The sequence below is a fragment of the Panulirus ornatus genome, chromosome 2 (genome assembly GCF_036320965.1).
Source record: "Panulirus ornatus isolate Po-2019 chromosome 2, ASM3632096v1, whole genome shotgun sequence".
In the NCBI taxonomy this organism is placed as follows: Eukaryota; Metazoa; Arthropoda; class Malacostraca; order Decapoda; family Palinuridae; genus Panulirus; species Panulirus ornatus.
The window spans coordinates 75,857,389-75,872,044 of record NC_092225.1 but is presented as its reverse complement, the minus strand read 5'-3'; the positions used below and the strand labels follow the sequence as shown (position 1 = coordinate 75,872,044).

At 43.6% G+C, this 14,656-nt stretch overlaps 1 protein-coding gene across 1 annotated transcript in view; it reads left to right on the top strand.

The window, feature by feature from the left end:
• LOC139757294 (uncharacterized) overlaps positions 1-14,656 on the top strand; it is a 517,589-nt gene that overhangs the window by 15,736 nt on the left and 487,197 nt on the right. Inside the window, exon 2 of the mRNA XM_071677667.1 lies at positions 12,805-13,909. Within this exon, the coding sequence (XP_071533768.1) occupies positions 12,805-13,909 (1,105 nt within the window). The remainder of the gene's footprint in view (positions 1-12,804; positions 13,910-14,656) is intronic.

The following is a 14,656-nucleotide window of genomic DNA, read 5'->3' as shown; positions in this document are numbered from 1 at the left end:
AGAGAGAACCATATAGTTCTCGACCTGTTTATGATAAACTCGTTTTGCCTCGTAATGTGACGGTGAAGGCTATCGTATCCTCTGGCCGGAGTTGTACACTGGTGAAAGTTGTCCCATCATGTGGCCACAGTTATTGACTGGTGAAAGTAATCCGATCTTCTAGCCAAAGTTATCTTTATTTGAGACATAGTAACATTTTTGCTCAGACTTAAACAAAAACACATCGTGTGAAGGTTGGTAGTAGGGCATTGGGTACACTGGTGTGGTGATCAGAAGGCATGACATGGGTCGTGCGTGGAGTGTGGTGTGTGTGTGTGTGTGTGATACACAGCTGGCTACTGACGCTGCCCGTGGTCAGCCTCACCACGTGACATATACATGATACATAGGATTGTGTCCGTGATACTTGTGTTAATATTGTCGTAGGATTGTGTTCAATACTTGTGTCAATATTGCCGTAGGATTGTGTTCAATACTTGTGTTAATATTGCCATAGGATTGTGTTCAATACTTGTGTCAATATTGTCATAGGATTGTGTTCAATACTTGTGTCAATATTGTCAGGATTGTGTTCAAAACTTGTGTCAATATTGTCATAGGATTGTGTTCAATACTTGTGTCAATATTGTCAGGATTGTGTTCAAAACTTGTGTCAATATTGTCATAGGATTGTGTTCAGTACTTGTGTCAATATTGCCGTAGGATTGTGTTCAATACTTGTGTCAATATTGCCGTAGGATTGTGTTCAATACTTGTGTTAATATTGCCATAGGATTGTATTCAATACTTGTGTCAATATTGCCGTAGGATTGTGTTCAATACTTGTGTCAATATTGTCGTAGGATTGTGTTCAATACTTGTGTCAATATTGCCATAGGATTGTATTCAATACTTGTGTCAATATTGCCGTAGGATTGTGTTCAATACTTGTGTCAATATTGTCATAGGATTGTGTTCAATACTTGTGTCAATATTGCCGTAGGATTGTGTTCAATACTTGTGTTAATATTGTCATAGGATTGTGTTCAATACTTGTGTCAATACTGTCATAGGATTGTGTTCAATACTTGTGTTAATATTGTCATAGGATTGTATTCAATACTTGTCAATATTGTCATAGGATTGTGTTCAATACTTGTGTCATTATTGTCATAAGGTTGTATTCAATACTTGTCAGTTTTGTCATAGGGTTGTGTTCAATACTTGTGTCAATATTGTCAGGATTGTGTTCAAAACTTGTGTCAATATTGTCATAGGATTGTGTTCAGTACTTGTGTCAATATTGCCGTAGGATTGTGTTCAATACTTGTGTCAATATTGCCGTAGGATTGTGTTCAATATTTGTGTCAATATTGTCATAGGATTGTGTTCAATACTTGTGTCAATATTGTCATAGGATTGTGTTCAATACTTGTGTCAATATTGTCATAGGATTGTGTTCAATACTTGTGTCAATATTGTCATAGGATTGTGTTCAATACTTGTGTCAATATTGTCATAGGATTGTGTTCAATACTTGTGTCAATATTGCCGTAGGATTGTGTTCAATACTTGTGTCAATATTGTCATAGGATTGTGTTCAATACTTGTGTCAATATTGTCATAGGATTGTGTTCAATACTTGTGTCAATATTGTCATAGGATTGTGTTCAATACTTGTGTCAATATTGTCATAGGATTGTGTTCAATACTTGTGTCAATATTGTCATAGGATTGTGTTCAAAACTTATGTCAATATTGTCATAGGATTGTGTTCAGTACTTGTGTCAATATTGCCGTAGGATTGTGTTCAATACTTGTGTCAATACTGCCATAGGATTGTGTTCAATACTTGTGTCAATATTGTCATAGGATTGTGTTCAATACTTGTGTCAATATTGTCGTAGGATTGTGTTCAATACTTGTTTCATTATTGTCATAAGGTTGTATTCAATACTTGTCAATTTTGTCATAGGTTGTGTTCAATACTTGTGTCAATATTGTCAGGATTGTGTTCTAAACTTGTGTCAATATTGTCATAGGATTGTGTTCAGTACTTGTGTCAATATTGTCATCGGGTTGTGTTCAATATTTGTGTCAATATTGTCATAGGATTGTGTTAATGTTGTTCAGTACTTGTGTCAATATTGTCATCGGGTTGTGTTCAATACTTGTGTCAATATTGTCATAGGGTTGTGATCAATACTTGTGTCAAGAGTATCATAGGATTGTGCTCAGTACTTGTCAATATTTTGTCATAGGTTGTGTTCAGTATTTGTTTCAGTATTGTCATAGGGTTGTGTTCAATACGTGTCAATATTGCCGTAGGATTGTGTTCAATACTTGTGTCAATATTGTCATAGGATTGTGTTCAATACTTGTGTCAATATTGTCATAGGATTGTGTTCAATACTTGCGTCAATATTGTCATAGGATTGTGTTCAATACTTGTGTCAATATTGTCATAGGATTGTGTTCAATACTTGTTTCAATATTGTCATAGGATTGTGTTCAATACTTGTGTCAATATTGTCATAGGATTGTGTTCAATACTTGTTTCAATATTGTCATAGGATTGTGTTCAATACTTGTGTCAATATTGTCATAGGATTGTGTTCAATACTAGTGTCAATATTGTCATAAGATTGTGTTTATTTCCTGTGCCACTTGGACTTTAATGTCATTATAGTTAATAGCTGTAGTTCATGATAAAGGTGTCCAATTGTTAAAGTTTGTAGTTCATGATAAAGAAGTACGTATAGTTATATGCTGTAGGTCTTAATAAGGTGTTGGTGTTTGTATTGTTCAAGATTATAGTTCGTAGTTATGTGAAGTTCAAGGTGAGAAAAGTATCATTCGTTGTATGATGATGCGTCCGCCATGCATTGCCTTGAGGAAATTATGGGTGATCGTGGGTTGTGTCTCGTGCTACGAGGCAATTATCGTACGTCGTGTCATGCAAGTCCTCTGCAGTGCCGTGTGGGAGTTATCGTGTGTCGCATAATACACTGTTGTGTAGTGCTGTGAGGGAGTTATCGTGCGTCTGAGTTATAATGCAGCCCCTCTGCAGTACTGCCATCAACTATATCTTTTTTAGTTTCAAATTTTATCAAGAGAAAACGGGCTGCATTAAGAGCACGTTGAGGTGCTGCATGATTGTAACTGGCTTCACAATCGTAGCCATTAACAATATCACAAATGCATTGCTTTTAGAATTCAACATAAATAAAATCTTTTAATCTAAGCCCAGAGAGCAGATTACATTTTTAAATGTAATCCTCCTATGTGCCCTTTCGCTCAGTGAAATACATGATGCATTTTTATCCTCCATAAGACTTACTCCGCGTATATTCCCATCTGCTGTTGTATCATAGCTGTAATCTAAGGAACAATCCTCACATCTGTCTGTCTGTTTGTTTCGTATGTATGGGATACAACACCACTTCCACGTACATCACCTCTACCACTTCATACTCCCTGATGTTCTTTCTTATTTCAGTGTTGACGTCCCTCAAAAGTTTCATGTGACAGTGTTCTTTATTTGTCCTGTATGTTTAGATACATGAAAATCATCCAAGCCTTTAATTATGCATAATTAAAGAACATACCAAAAGGTTTACTTCGAATAACGAAATCCTTGGATTTAGTTTGACCTTAATTATGTTGATAACTGAAAATATCCACAGGAACTATTATAATACTGGTTCACTATGCGTCATTAGCAGCAGTAGTAACATGTCTGGTCACAGTGTAACGTTCCACCCGTGCTACTGTGTTACACGTTAGGCTGGAGTCAGGAATGGCCGGGTGAGAATAACTGTCACTCGCACAAAGTTCTTAGATATGTTCCTTAACTTGGAATTTTAAAGGTATTCCAATTTTATCATGCATTTTGGGAATGATTCCCACTGCGCAGCCTCCAGATCCGCGTGAAGTGCACTATCAAAGTGACATGTCTGTTAATAACGTCAGATTGCACATGGCGTGCATGGTGACACAACAGACGTGACACGGACAGGGTGGGCAACAGATAAAGGCGGGCGGTGTAAACTGTACAACAGACATCGTGATGGGTGAACAACTGCACTCTGGGCCACACGATCATTGTTAGACTCTCCCCACACCTCAGCCTTTTACCTGACTCGCCTAAACTTGTGCTATTTTTTTTATTTTCATTCTTTTTCGTTTTGGAACACCACGGTAAGATGGCGTGGCCAGGTGGCCTATATTGTGCACATGCCACAGCTGTTTTGGCGCTCGTACGTGTAGCCCTTCCTGCCTTCAGGAGGAATAGTGGGTGGGTACTCTGGCCAGGTACTGTGTTGGCGTTACTTTAGCCAGGGTCTGGACATTGCACCGTGGGTACCTTGTTTTGATGTTGTGCGTGCTTTAGTTAGGTTTTGTGGGTATAGTGAGTACTTTGGGTAGGCTTTGTGAGGATTGTGGGTATGTATTGTGACTTAAGTGAATACTTCGGAGGGTTGTGAGAATTGTGGGTACTTTAGGTAGGTTGTGTGACTATAGTGGGAACTTTGGGTCGGTTTTGTGAGTATTGTGGGTACTTTGCGTGGGTTTTGTGAGTATTGTGGGTACTTTGCGTGGGTTGTGTGAGTATTGTGGGTACTTTGCGTGGGATTTGTATCATGAGTTGTGTGAGTATTGTGGGTACTTTGCGTGGGTTTTAAGGATAATGAGAGCGGTTGTGTGCTCTCGTAGGTTTTATAGGTAATTTGTGATTGTTATGGCGTTCGTGGGAGATTTATGTGAATTTTATGACATATTCGTGGGAGATTTATGTGGATTTTTGACATATTCATGGGGGATTTATGTGGATGATGTTGAATAAGTTCACCGTTAAGGGTCAGCTCAGAGGTCGGACCGTCGTGTTCACAGGTGGTGCCTCGTTTTCCAAGGCTTCAGCACAGATGAAACGCTTGTTGAAGTTGACCTAAATAAGTAAGGAATCAGGTAATACCGTCCGCAGTGCTGTAATCATGTCTCCTCAGCAGGGGAGCGCTGCAGAGGAACTCCTCTCACGTTCTAATATCAAGTAAATATCTCCGAGTATTGATCATTAGCCGTATTCCCGAAATATAACGTTACACAATGAAAGCGAGAACCAGACAAAACTGGTTGTGTGGGTAATTATCAGCTACACTGCGTCAAGATTTTTGTTTCGTAAGCGAGTTGATTCTTCTTGCCATGTTATCGCCCGTGTGGATTTAAACATGGCCGCGCCGACGGACACCATTCAGACGTTCGTCATAGCGCATTCAGTAGGTTAACACAAGACGTGGATTAAAAGACGAGAAATATATTGACTGGAAATTAGTAGGAGAGGAAGAGATAGTATTAATATCGTGAGAAAAAGGGTGAGGAAGTGGAAGTGGAGATATTTATTCTTGGCTTAGGTTGTGAAGATGGGTGAGGACACTGCCACCGTACTGAGGGAGTGTTGGACCTGACCATCAGTAGATTGGCTCTGATTCCCAGTCGTGAGGAAGTGTCAGATGAGGAGGAGGAGGAGGAGGAGTAACGAGTAACTGCACGGTCTTCCACAGAGGAGACATGTGTTGAAGATCATGGAATGAAGTGGGGAGAGACGCATGTCTTACTGAACCTGTGGACGACGTTTTCATTTTCAGAGAGAGCGCGTGAATCTCCTCCTACACGTTCAATGTTTAATAGTAGGTTATCGCATGTGGCCTAGTCATGGTACCTAACAAGCTGACGTTATCTTAAGTGCACCTCTGGCTGCAGCACTGGTCACAACACGGGCCACCCGACGCTGCATGTTACCATGACGCGGTCATCCGACACACTGTTGACTCTCACAGTCAGTTGATAAACCTCACAGTCAGTTGATAAACTTGGGGTCTTACTGGACGACTGGAACTTTGGTTTGTAAGAACTGAGTCAGGCTGTAAGGTTCTCCCGGCCATAGCCCAGTAATGTGTATAGTTCAGTGGTGTGTATAGCCCAGTAGTGTGTATAGTTCTTTGGTTCAGTCTATTGACAGCAAGTCGCCTCTCGTATGTCACATCTGCAATTCATGGCCTCAACCTGAACAGCACAGATGGAACACGGATGAAAAGACGTAAGGCTGGATTTAAATGCAATCCTGTATCTATCGCAGCTGAGCATATCCCTTACTTTTTACATATAACCTATTAGTATTTACAGGTCAGTTGTGTGTATAGGCCAGTAGGGTGTATAGCTCTTTGGTGTGTACATTACGAGGACTTGTTTGTTGTGTGGGGATAAGACGGAATTAACCGATGTTTTCAGTAGTAGTTATGAAAAGTTATTTATATTTAATCAGAGCAGACAACCGTGTCTGTCACAAGGTTGTTATGGATCTGGTAACGGAAGTATAGGGTTGTTCTGAGTCATGTTGTAACAAGTGTCATTTTATTATGGTAACGGTGACGGGCGTGCTCAAGGGTCGTACCGTGTCGTTCGTAAGGGTTGTGCTATCGTGTTTGAGGATTGTACCGTTATGCTGGAGGTTAAAGCCTTATGTAAGTCGTGTGTGGCATATGTCACCTGCTCTTTTGTCGCAGTATTGTCTTGTGTTGGTGGTAAATGGATGGCTTAAAGACTGTAACTTTAGTTTGTTGAAGAATTAAAAAAATGAACGAGCCAGATATAGGAATATGATTTATTTTACTAGATCTTTGAAAACTAAATGATATTGTATTGTTACCTCATGGAATCTTAACGATAAACCAAGCATTTTATAACACACGTAAGTTTGCTTTGGCTACCGAGATTCCATTATGGCTGTAGAGTTACGTGGACGGCATCATTCTCCGCCATTTAGACGGAGAGACACTTTCCGTGGTGTTGTGTCAAGGACTAAGACGTGTGGTGTTTCCGGTTCACTCGTCTTGCCCACATACTGTGGCTGGAGGGGTGGAGGCAAGCGAGGCTCCACCCTACCCTAGTATGTCTCACTCACTCACACACGCTCACTCATGGTGTTGCCATGGGTTGGTATCAGCCGCCAGGTCCGTTATGAAATTTCGGCATCCTTCATGTCGGATCAAATACTAGTTATGGCTCTCCATATATGAGAGGCAGGACGAAATTTTTGGGCGCAGGACGTCAGTAGTTTATAGTAAGTTAATTATAAAGTCTGCTGTGACTTAAGCTCTTGTTTATAGAATAATGCGATCATTAGTATGGCCGTGTGTGACAGTAGTGCCCAGCGTCCTGCTGGGTTAACGTCTTGACCACCACAAGAGAACACATTAGTATGGCGGTAACGTACGTACGATCCTTGGGCTGGACGGGGTAATCCTTAGGCATAGTGGCTTACCCTTTGGCTTCGGCCTTAAGGCTGGAACCGGTGCACACAAGGGCTCTACCGTCGCGTCGTGGTGAAGGCCTAGGACGGCTCGAACCTTCCGTGGGCCGTCCATTCCAGCAGCACTCTCTCTGAAGCCATGAAAGGCGTATCAAATGCTGGTCACTCTCCGTCTGGCTAGCGCTGTGGTAATGTCCTCGTTTGATGTGACCACCAGTAGGGATTAGACCATGACGAATATTTTTTTTTTTTTTTTTGGTAATTTGATGCTAGAAATTGTTCTTGTGTTTATTTTTGTGTCCTTGTGTGTGTTGTGGAAGGCTTGGTGCGATGGTGTCAGTAGTTATTGGCCTTGATGGGTCACATAGCTACTACTAAAATTTATGCTGAGGAAAGCAGTTTTGTGGTATATATTGAAGGTAAAGGACAACAGTAATCAACATCACTAACCTTCTCTGGCTGGAGTCTGGAGGATTTCTCTGGAAACTGAGGTGATAATTACACGTTACTGACCAGGGAATATCCTGATTCGGTCGTGAGAGTCGTCTACAGCAGCTTGGCATGATGCACCGCTACTTGCTAGCATTATAGTGAACGCTAGACATGAGATGTGAGGTATTCACGCAGTGCTGGCTGCTCAGGGTGGGGTTATAACCACATGTTGTAAAGAGTCAGCACATGTGTTACAGCTGGACTGATCCTGGCTAATGATCTTCACAGGTTTTCAACTATTCTTGCCTGCAGCTCACATGGTTCATTTTGTGTCTCGTACACTATACCAAATTTTACTATGATCTGTTTCTGTTCTAAGTATTACACGTAATTTTTATTATTTTATTTGCTTATATTTCATTATATAGCTTTATTATTATTATTATTATTGTGTGTGTGTGTGTGTGTGTGTGTGTGTGTGTGTGTGTGTGTGTGTGTGTTTTGTCAGTCTGTTTTATGTTTTTCACGTTTTTCATGTTTGTGTTAGTATGAGCGTGTGTGTGTAAGTATTTATTAGTATTGTGCGGAGGTCCTACACTCGTAGGAGCGCATCACTTGAACCATCTCATGTAACATACAATTTTTAAACTTACGTGTGTATGTTATGTGCTGGCACGTTGACAGTATCGCCTCGCAGTAGATCATATTTCTCAACTTCTCTTATGCTCTACTTTGAGATTACTTTTTTAATGATATGACCTCAGGTGGTTCTTTCTTTTTCGTCTTTCCATGTGTGTGTGGTTACACACACACACACACACACATATATATATATATATATATATATATATATATATATATATATATATATATATAGAGAGAGAGAGAGAGAGAGAGAGAGAGAGAGAGAGAGAGATTACTTACGACAGTTATATTGGTATGTTGGGCAGGGGAGCGCGTAAACTCTTTATGTGTGGGTTGAATAACGACATTTTTCTCATCTGCCTCACCTTTTCTCATGACGTTATGTGTGTTACATAATTATGGTGCTATTTCCGGCCACTGCTCCTCAGACAGAGTTGTCCCTTCATCTGGTATTGTCTTCATGTATGATCATAATCCCGTGAATATTCGTGTACTCACCCAACCCTCGAATATTCGTGTTCTCACTCCAAGCTTATATCATACTCTTTCCAGCTTCCTCGTCGTGCATACGTGTGAATCTTTGTGTAACATCTTTCATGTATATTTCCAGGAATTATTCTTGACCGAATGATTGTTGCTGGCTCTGGTCTCAGGTTCACATTATTGTTGTATGAGCCTTCCTGTGTTTGTTGTCAGTCCTGTGGTATGATATACCCCAGTCATCGACTTTCTGGCCTGTACAGCTCTAGTTATTGTAATATTTCTTGATACTTCGTTTGCTATATTCCGTTAGGTTTACTTGTGAATTTTGTTAAGATCTGTCTTATTTATGGTTGTCAGCTTTACTTCACACCATATTACTCGCAGTAATCAGTTTTATTTCTTAGATATTCATTAAACATATTGATAGTGTATCTTTGTAAATTTTCTTAAGATCATTCCACTTATCGTTAAGGCTGGACAGCGTTATCTTGCCAACATTTTCCTTAATTTCGTCACTCACAGTCATTCCCAGAACTCTGACGTTCACTTTACTTGCTAATCTTGACGGGCATTTGTAGGTTGTCGCTAAAGTATCACTCGTTGACTAGCGACGTATTTGTTCTGATTTCTCTTCCTTAAATTCGATGACGTTACCATCCTTCCGTGTGTGAATGATATCCAGATATCTTTCTAGATTTATCTAATCATCGTAAGTTTCACTTGCGTCGTGTGTGAGACCTCAGACTACTACTACACACACTCCCCTACTTGCTTATCTTTGTCTAGGTTCACTACAAAGAACACTGGGGCAAGAGCCGTTCCTTGAGGTACCCTTAAAAGAATATCTTCCATGGACATGTTTCCATTTGAAGCTACGCATTGAACGTGCTTTAATCTGTCTTCCTGATTGTCTTCTTTTATATTAGCTCATTTTCTTTGGTAACACTCCATAGTTTACGTTATCAGATACTTTTTCGAAATCAACACAAACATCGTACATCCTTTCCCACTTTATTGCTGTTTTATTTATATCACTGTAATGGGATATGTGTGTGTGTGTGTGTGTGTGCTTTAGCAGGAATAAGTCCCTTCCCTCCTTCACTTTAGGATTTATTACAGAATAAGGTATCGCGCGTACACACACACACACACACACACACACACACACACACACACACACACTCACTATCTATTTATCTATCTATCTATGCATATTATTTTTCTGAGCCTTAGAGGGGAGAATCCCCACTTGGCTACCGTCTCTGTTCCTTCTCTTGGAAAATAAAACAAGAGGGGAGGATTTCCAGCCCCCCCCCCCCCCCCCTTAGTCGCTTTCTAAGACACGCAGGGAATACGTGGAAAGTATTCTGTCTCCCCTATCTCCAGAGATTATATATGTATATATATATATATATATATATATATATATATATATATATATATATATATATATATATATATATATATATCTTTGAAACAATTTACCAAGTTAGGTTAGTAGGCGTGTATTGTGTGGGCAACAATTTGGTTCCTCCTATGTGTGTGTGTGTGTGTGTGTGTGTGTGTGTGTGTTACTTAGGCCGTTGTTGTGTATACCTGCTGTGGTTGGTTGGTCCATACGTTGTCTGAGTAACGTCGTAGTATAGGTCTGGCTGTAGTGTCTTTTGTCCTTAAAAGATATAACTTGGACTTCCATCAGGGCCTGGGATGATATATTGCTTCATCGTGTCCTTCTGATGTGTGTGTGTGTGTGCGTGTGTGTGTGTGTGTGTGTGTGTGTGTGTGTGTGTTGACCATAATCAGTCAGTATTTCATGATCATGTTTCATGATGCCCACCAGTACTGAACAGTCACCAACACTGGTTCATCGACGTTGGACACATTCCTCCCGGGTCATTTATATAACTGTCACCTTCCTTGAAAGGTTCAGAGCCGGGGTAACTTTCTGTTCTGTTCTTTGTTCAAGTAAGCAAGATGGTGTGTGGGGGTCTGGTTGTGAGGAGGGAGCTGTGGTTTGGTTGCATTACACGTGACAGCTCGAGAATGGACGTGCTCGAATTTGGCCCTTCTTCGTCTGTTTCTGACGCTACCTCGCTGACGCGGGAAATGGCGATCAGGTATGGGAAAAAAAAAGAAAATGAAAGTATCTAAGACGAGATATTGTCGTAGAGTCAAGGGTAGCGCGTGGCGCTCACCGCTTATCTTGTTTATTGGCTAATGGTGTTTCCCAGGACGACCAGTCCTGTCGTGCGACCACCATCAGTTCTAATGTTATCCGGGAGTGACGTCACCCGTGACTCTACCCTTACTGGTAACGACTCGTGTGTGTGTGTGTGTGTGTGTGTGTGTGTGTGTGTGTGTGTGTGTTAACATAGAGGGTCTTAAACGTCCGACGTACATGAGTGTGGTTTTCTGGATGATTTGGTGTTGCGTTTCGTCCTTGAGTGTGGTAACATGGCAGCTTTTTACTTGCGGCTTGTTGGAGGCTCCGCCCCGCGTGGCGCCGCAGTGACCCATGCATGAGGCAAACACGCCAGCAGCAGCATGGTCACCCGGCTCCTCCAGTGGCCCAGCTCTTGACACACACGCCCTCCTTCCCTCCCTCCCGTGTGTGATACCTGTTGCACGTGGATCCTGTGTGTGTGTGTGTGTGTGTGTGTGCCTCTCGTGCAGGGAGGCCCTCCTTGGATGACTGGCCATGCCCCAGCTATACTCGTGCAGGATCTCTCTCTCTCTCTCTCTCTCTCTCTCTCTCTCTCTCTCTCTCTCTCTCTCTCTCTCTCTCTCTCTCTCTCTCTCTAAGGTCTGGTTTATAACCCATGGCCTCCTAATTTCATTTTTGATAGTGTGATGTGTTGTGACGTGCACATGATGAGAGGATGTGTTGTGACGTGCACCTGGTGTATGTGATCATGTGTTGTGACGTGCACCTGGTGTGATCATGTTTTGTGACGTGCACCTGGTGTAATCATGTGTTGTGACGTGTACCTGGTGTGATCGTATGTTGTGTGTGAAGTGCACCTGGTGTGACCATGTGTTGTGACGTGCACCTGATGTGAGGATGTGTTGTAACGTGAACCTGATGTGATCATGTGTTGTGACGTGTACTTGGTATGATTGTGTTATGACGTGCACCTGGTGTAATCATGTGTTGTGACCTGCACTGGTGTGATCATGTGTTGTGACATGTACCTGGTGTGGTGTTGTGTTGTGACGTGCACCTGGTGTGATCATGTGTTGTGACGTGCGCATGGTGTGATCATGTTTTGTGACGTGCACCTGGTGTGATCATGTGTTGTGACGTGCACCTGGTGTATGTGATCATGTGTTGTGACGTGCACCTGGTGTGGTGTTGTGTTGTGACGTGCACCTGGTGTGATCATTTGTTGTGACGTGCACCTGGTGTGGTGTTGTGTTGTGACGTGCACCTGGTGTGATCATTTGTTGTGACGTGCACCTGGTGTGGTGTTGTGTTGTGACGTGCACCTGGTGTGATCATTTGTTGTGACGTGCTTCTGGTGTGGTGTTGTGTTGTGACGTGCACCTGGTGTGATCATGTGTTGTGACATGCTTCTGGTGTGATGTTGTGTTGTGACGTGCACCTGGTGTGGTGTGTTGTGACGTGCTCTGGTGTTGTGTTGTGACGTGCACCTGGTGTCATGTGATAGAGGTGATATGTGGTGTATGGGTATTACGTGTGACACTGGTGATGTATCATGTGACATAGGGTGTGTGTGTGTGATGTGATTAGTGATATGTTACTGTGGCATGTGACACATGCGGTGTGTTTATCATGTGACTTGTGATATGTGAATGTGGCATGAGACACATGCTGTTTGTCATGTGACAGGTGGTGTGAGACGTCTTGTGACACAGGTGGTGTATGATAATTGTGACAGGTGGTGTATGGGTATGATATGTTCACTGTCAGTGTTGTGATCCTGCGGGTGTTACAGGTGCGGTCATGGCGGCGTGGTGGGCGGGGTGGGCGGCGCGGGCGGCGGCAGCGTAACGGGGAGCGGGTGGCGCGCCGCCCCGAAGTCGGGGGGCGCAGCTTCCGGACCCGGGTCGCCGCCTGCCATGTCCAAGGGCCGCACACGGGGACCCACCTCGACGGCGGCCAGCGGCGCTAGCACCAGCAGCGCCTCCCCCCTCTCCACCACCACCACGACGCCCCCCTCCAACACCACCTCGAACATGAACGGGGAGCGGCGCTCTGGCGTGGAAGTAGTGCCGCCCTCCAACCGCCGCTCCGTTCGAACCTCCGCCACCTTCACCTCTAGCATCAAGGGCCTCTTGCAGCAGCGGGAGGACACGGCCGGCGGCAGCGGCGGCGGCGTGTTTTCCTCCCTGAGGCGTTCCCTGCCACGCTCCAGGCCGGGCTCCACGCACGGGGAGGGCGGCCGCCCACCCCAGGAGGAGACCACGGGCGCACGCCGCCCCGGGCTGCCCCCCCTGCGGGGCCCGGGAGGACCCTCGCCCCGTGGCAGACGAAACTTCTCCCACATGTCCTCCAAGAGACGCTCCGTCATCCTGGAGGAGGATAAGGAGGCTCTGAATGGTGAAGAGGCCACAGGGGCGCCGCCCCCTCCCCTAAGCGGCATCGGCGGCCGGCGGCACTCGCCTCGGGCGCGGCGCTCCATAAGTGCACAGGAGGAGCGGCAGTCTCCGGCCAGAGACTCGGTCTTCACCAAACAGTACAGTGTTGATGAACGAGTGTCCAAACCCACCAAAGCTTCCCCCACGGACGACTCCCCGAGAATTGAGGAGGAGCATGGCGAGGTTACCCATAAAGACGGGGAAGAAAGAACTCGAGAGGCTGGTACTCTCACAGAAAAGGAGAAAGTTGAGTGTGAACGTGATGAAAAAGACAAAGATGAACGAGAGGAAGAGGAGCGTCGTGCTCCCGTGGAAGAGGAGGAAGCAGAGGAGGCAGTGGACAACTCTCCGGATGGCCGCTTCCTCAAGTTTGACCACGAGATCGGTCGTGGCTCCTTCAAGACGGTCTACCGTGGCCTGGACACCGATACCGGCGTCGACGTAGCCTGGTGCGAATTGCTGGTGAGTACCCGCTTCCTTGTTTTCTGTAATGTTATTATTAGTCATCCATCAAGGTAGCATTTTCACTTTATTCACTAAACTTCTTAACCCAAGAAATTATTGTCTTTTCATTTTCTAAATGAGAAGTGCAGTTTACTGTACTAGTGTGCTGGCCGCTTCACCTTCACACACCTTTTGTTTGTCTTCTGTTTATTCCTGTGTTCCATGTGTTCCTGTGATCTCCAGCGACACAAGTAAGTAGATGCCCTTGACCACCACCTGCAGTGCAGTGTCTTGTAAAGGAAATAAACCGTTGTGCTGACCAGGGACAAAATAAGTCATTTCCCAGCACGATTATGAAATATTGAAGTGAAAGTCATGCGTCATATTGTCTTCTGGATCAGGTTACTATTAGAGGGTTCTCGTCTTAGCGCTCTCTCTCTCTCTCTCTCTCTCTCTCTCTCTCTCTCTCTCTCTCTCTCTCTCTCTCTCTCTCTCTCTCTCTCTCTCTCTCTCTTAACGGATATATTTCCACACGAAAAACAACGATCCAGTTTAACCAGTGCAACTTGCCAGATCATCTGTTATTAGTAAGAGATAAAGGAGGCGGAATTGCTCTGCGTGTTTAGTCAAACTTAAACCCCATGGAAGTTAAGACCACAACACGTATGTACAGCTTTTGAAAACACAGTCAACCAAACTTTACTTAAATGTTTACCGACGCCCTGGTCAGCCATCACATGTAGATATTACCAAGTGTGAGAGAGT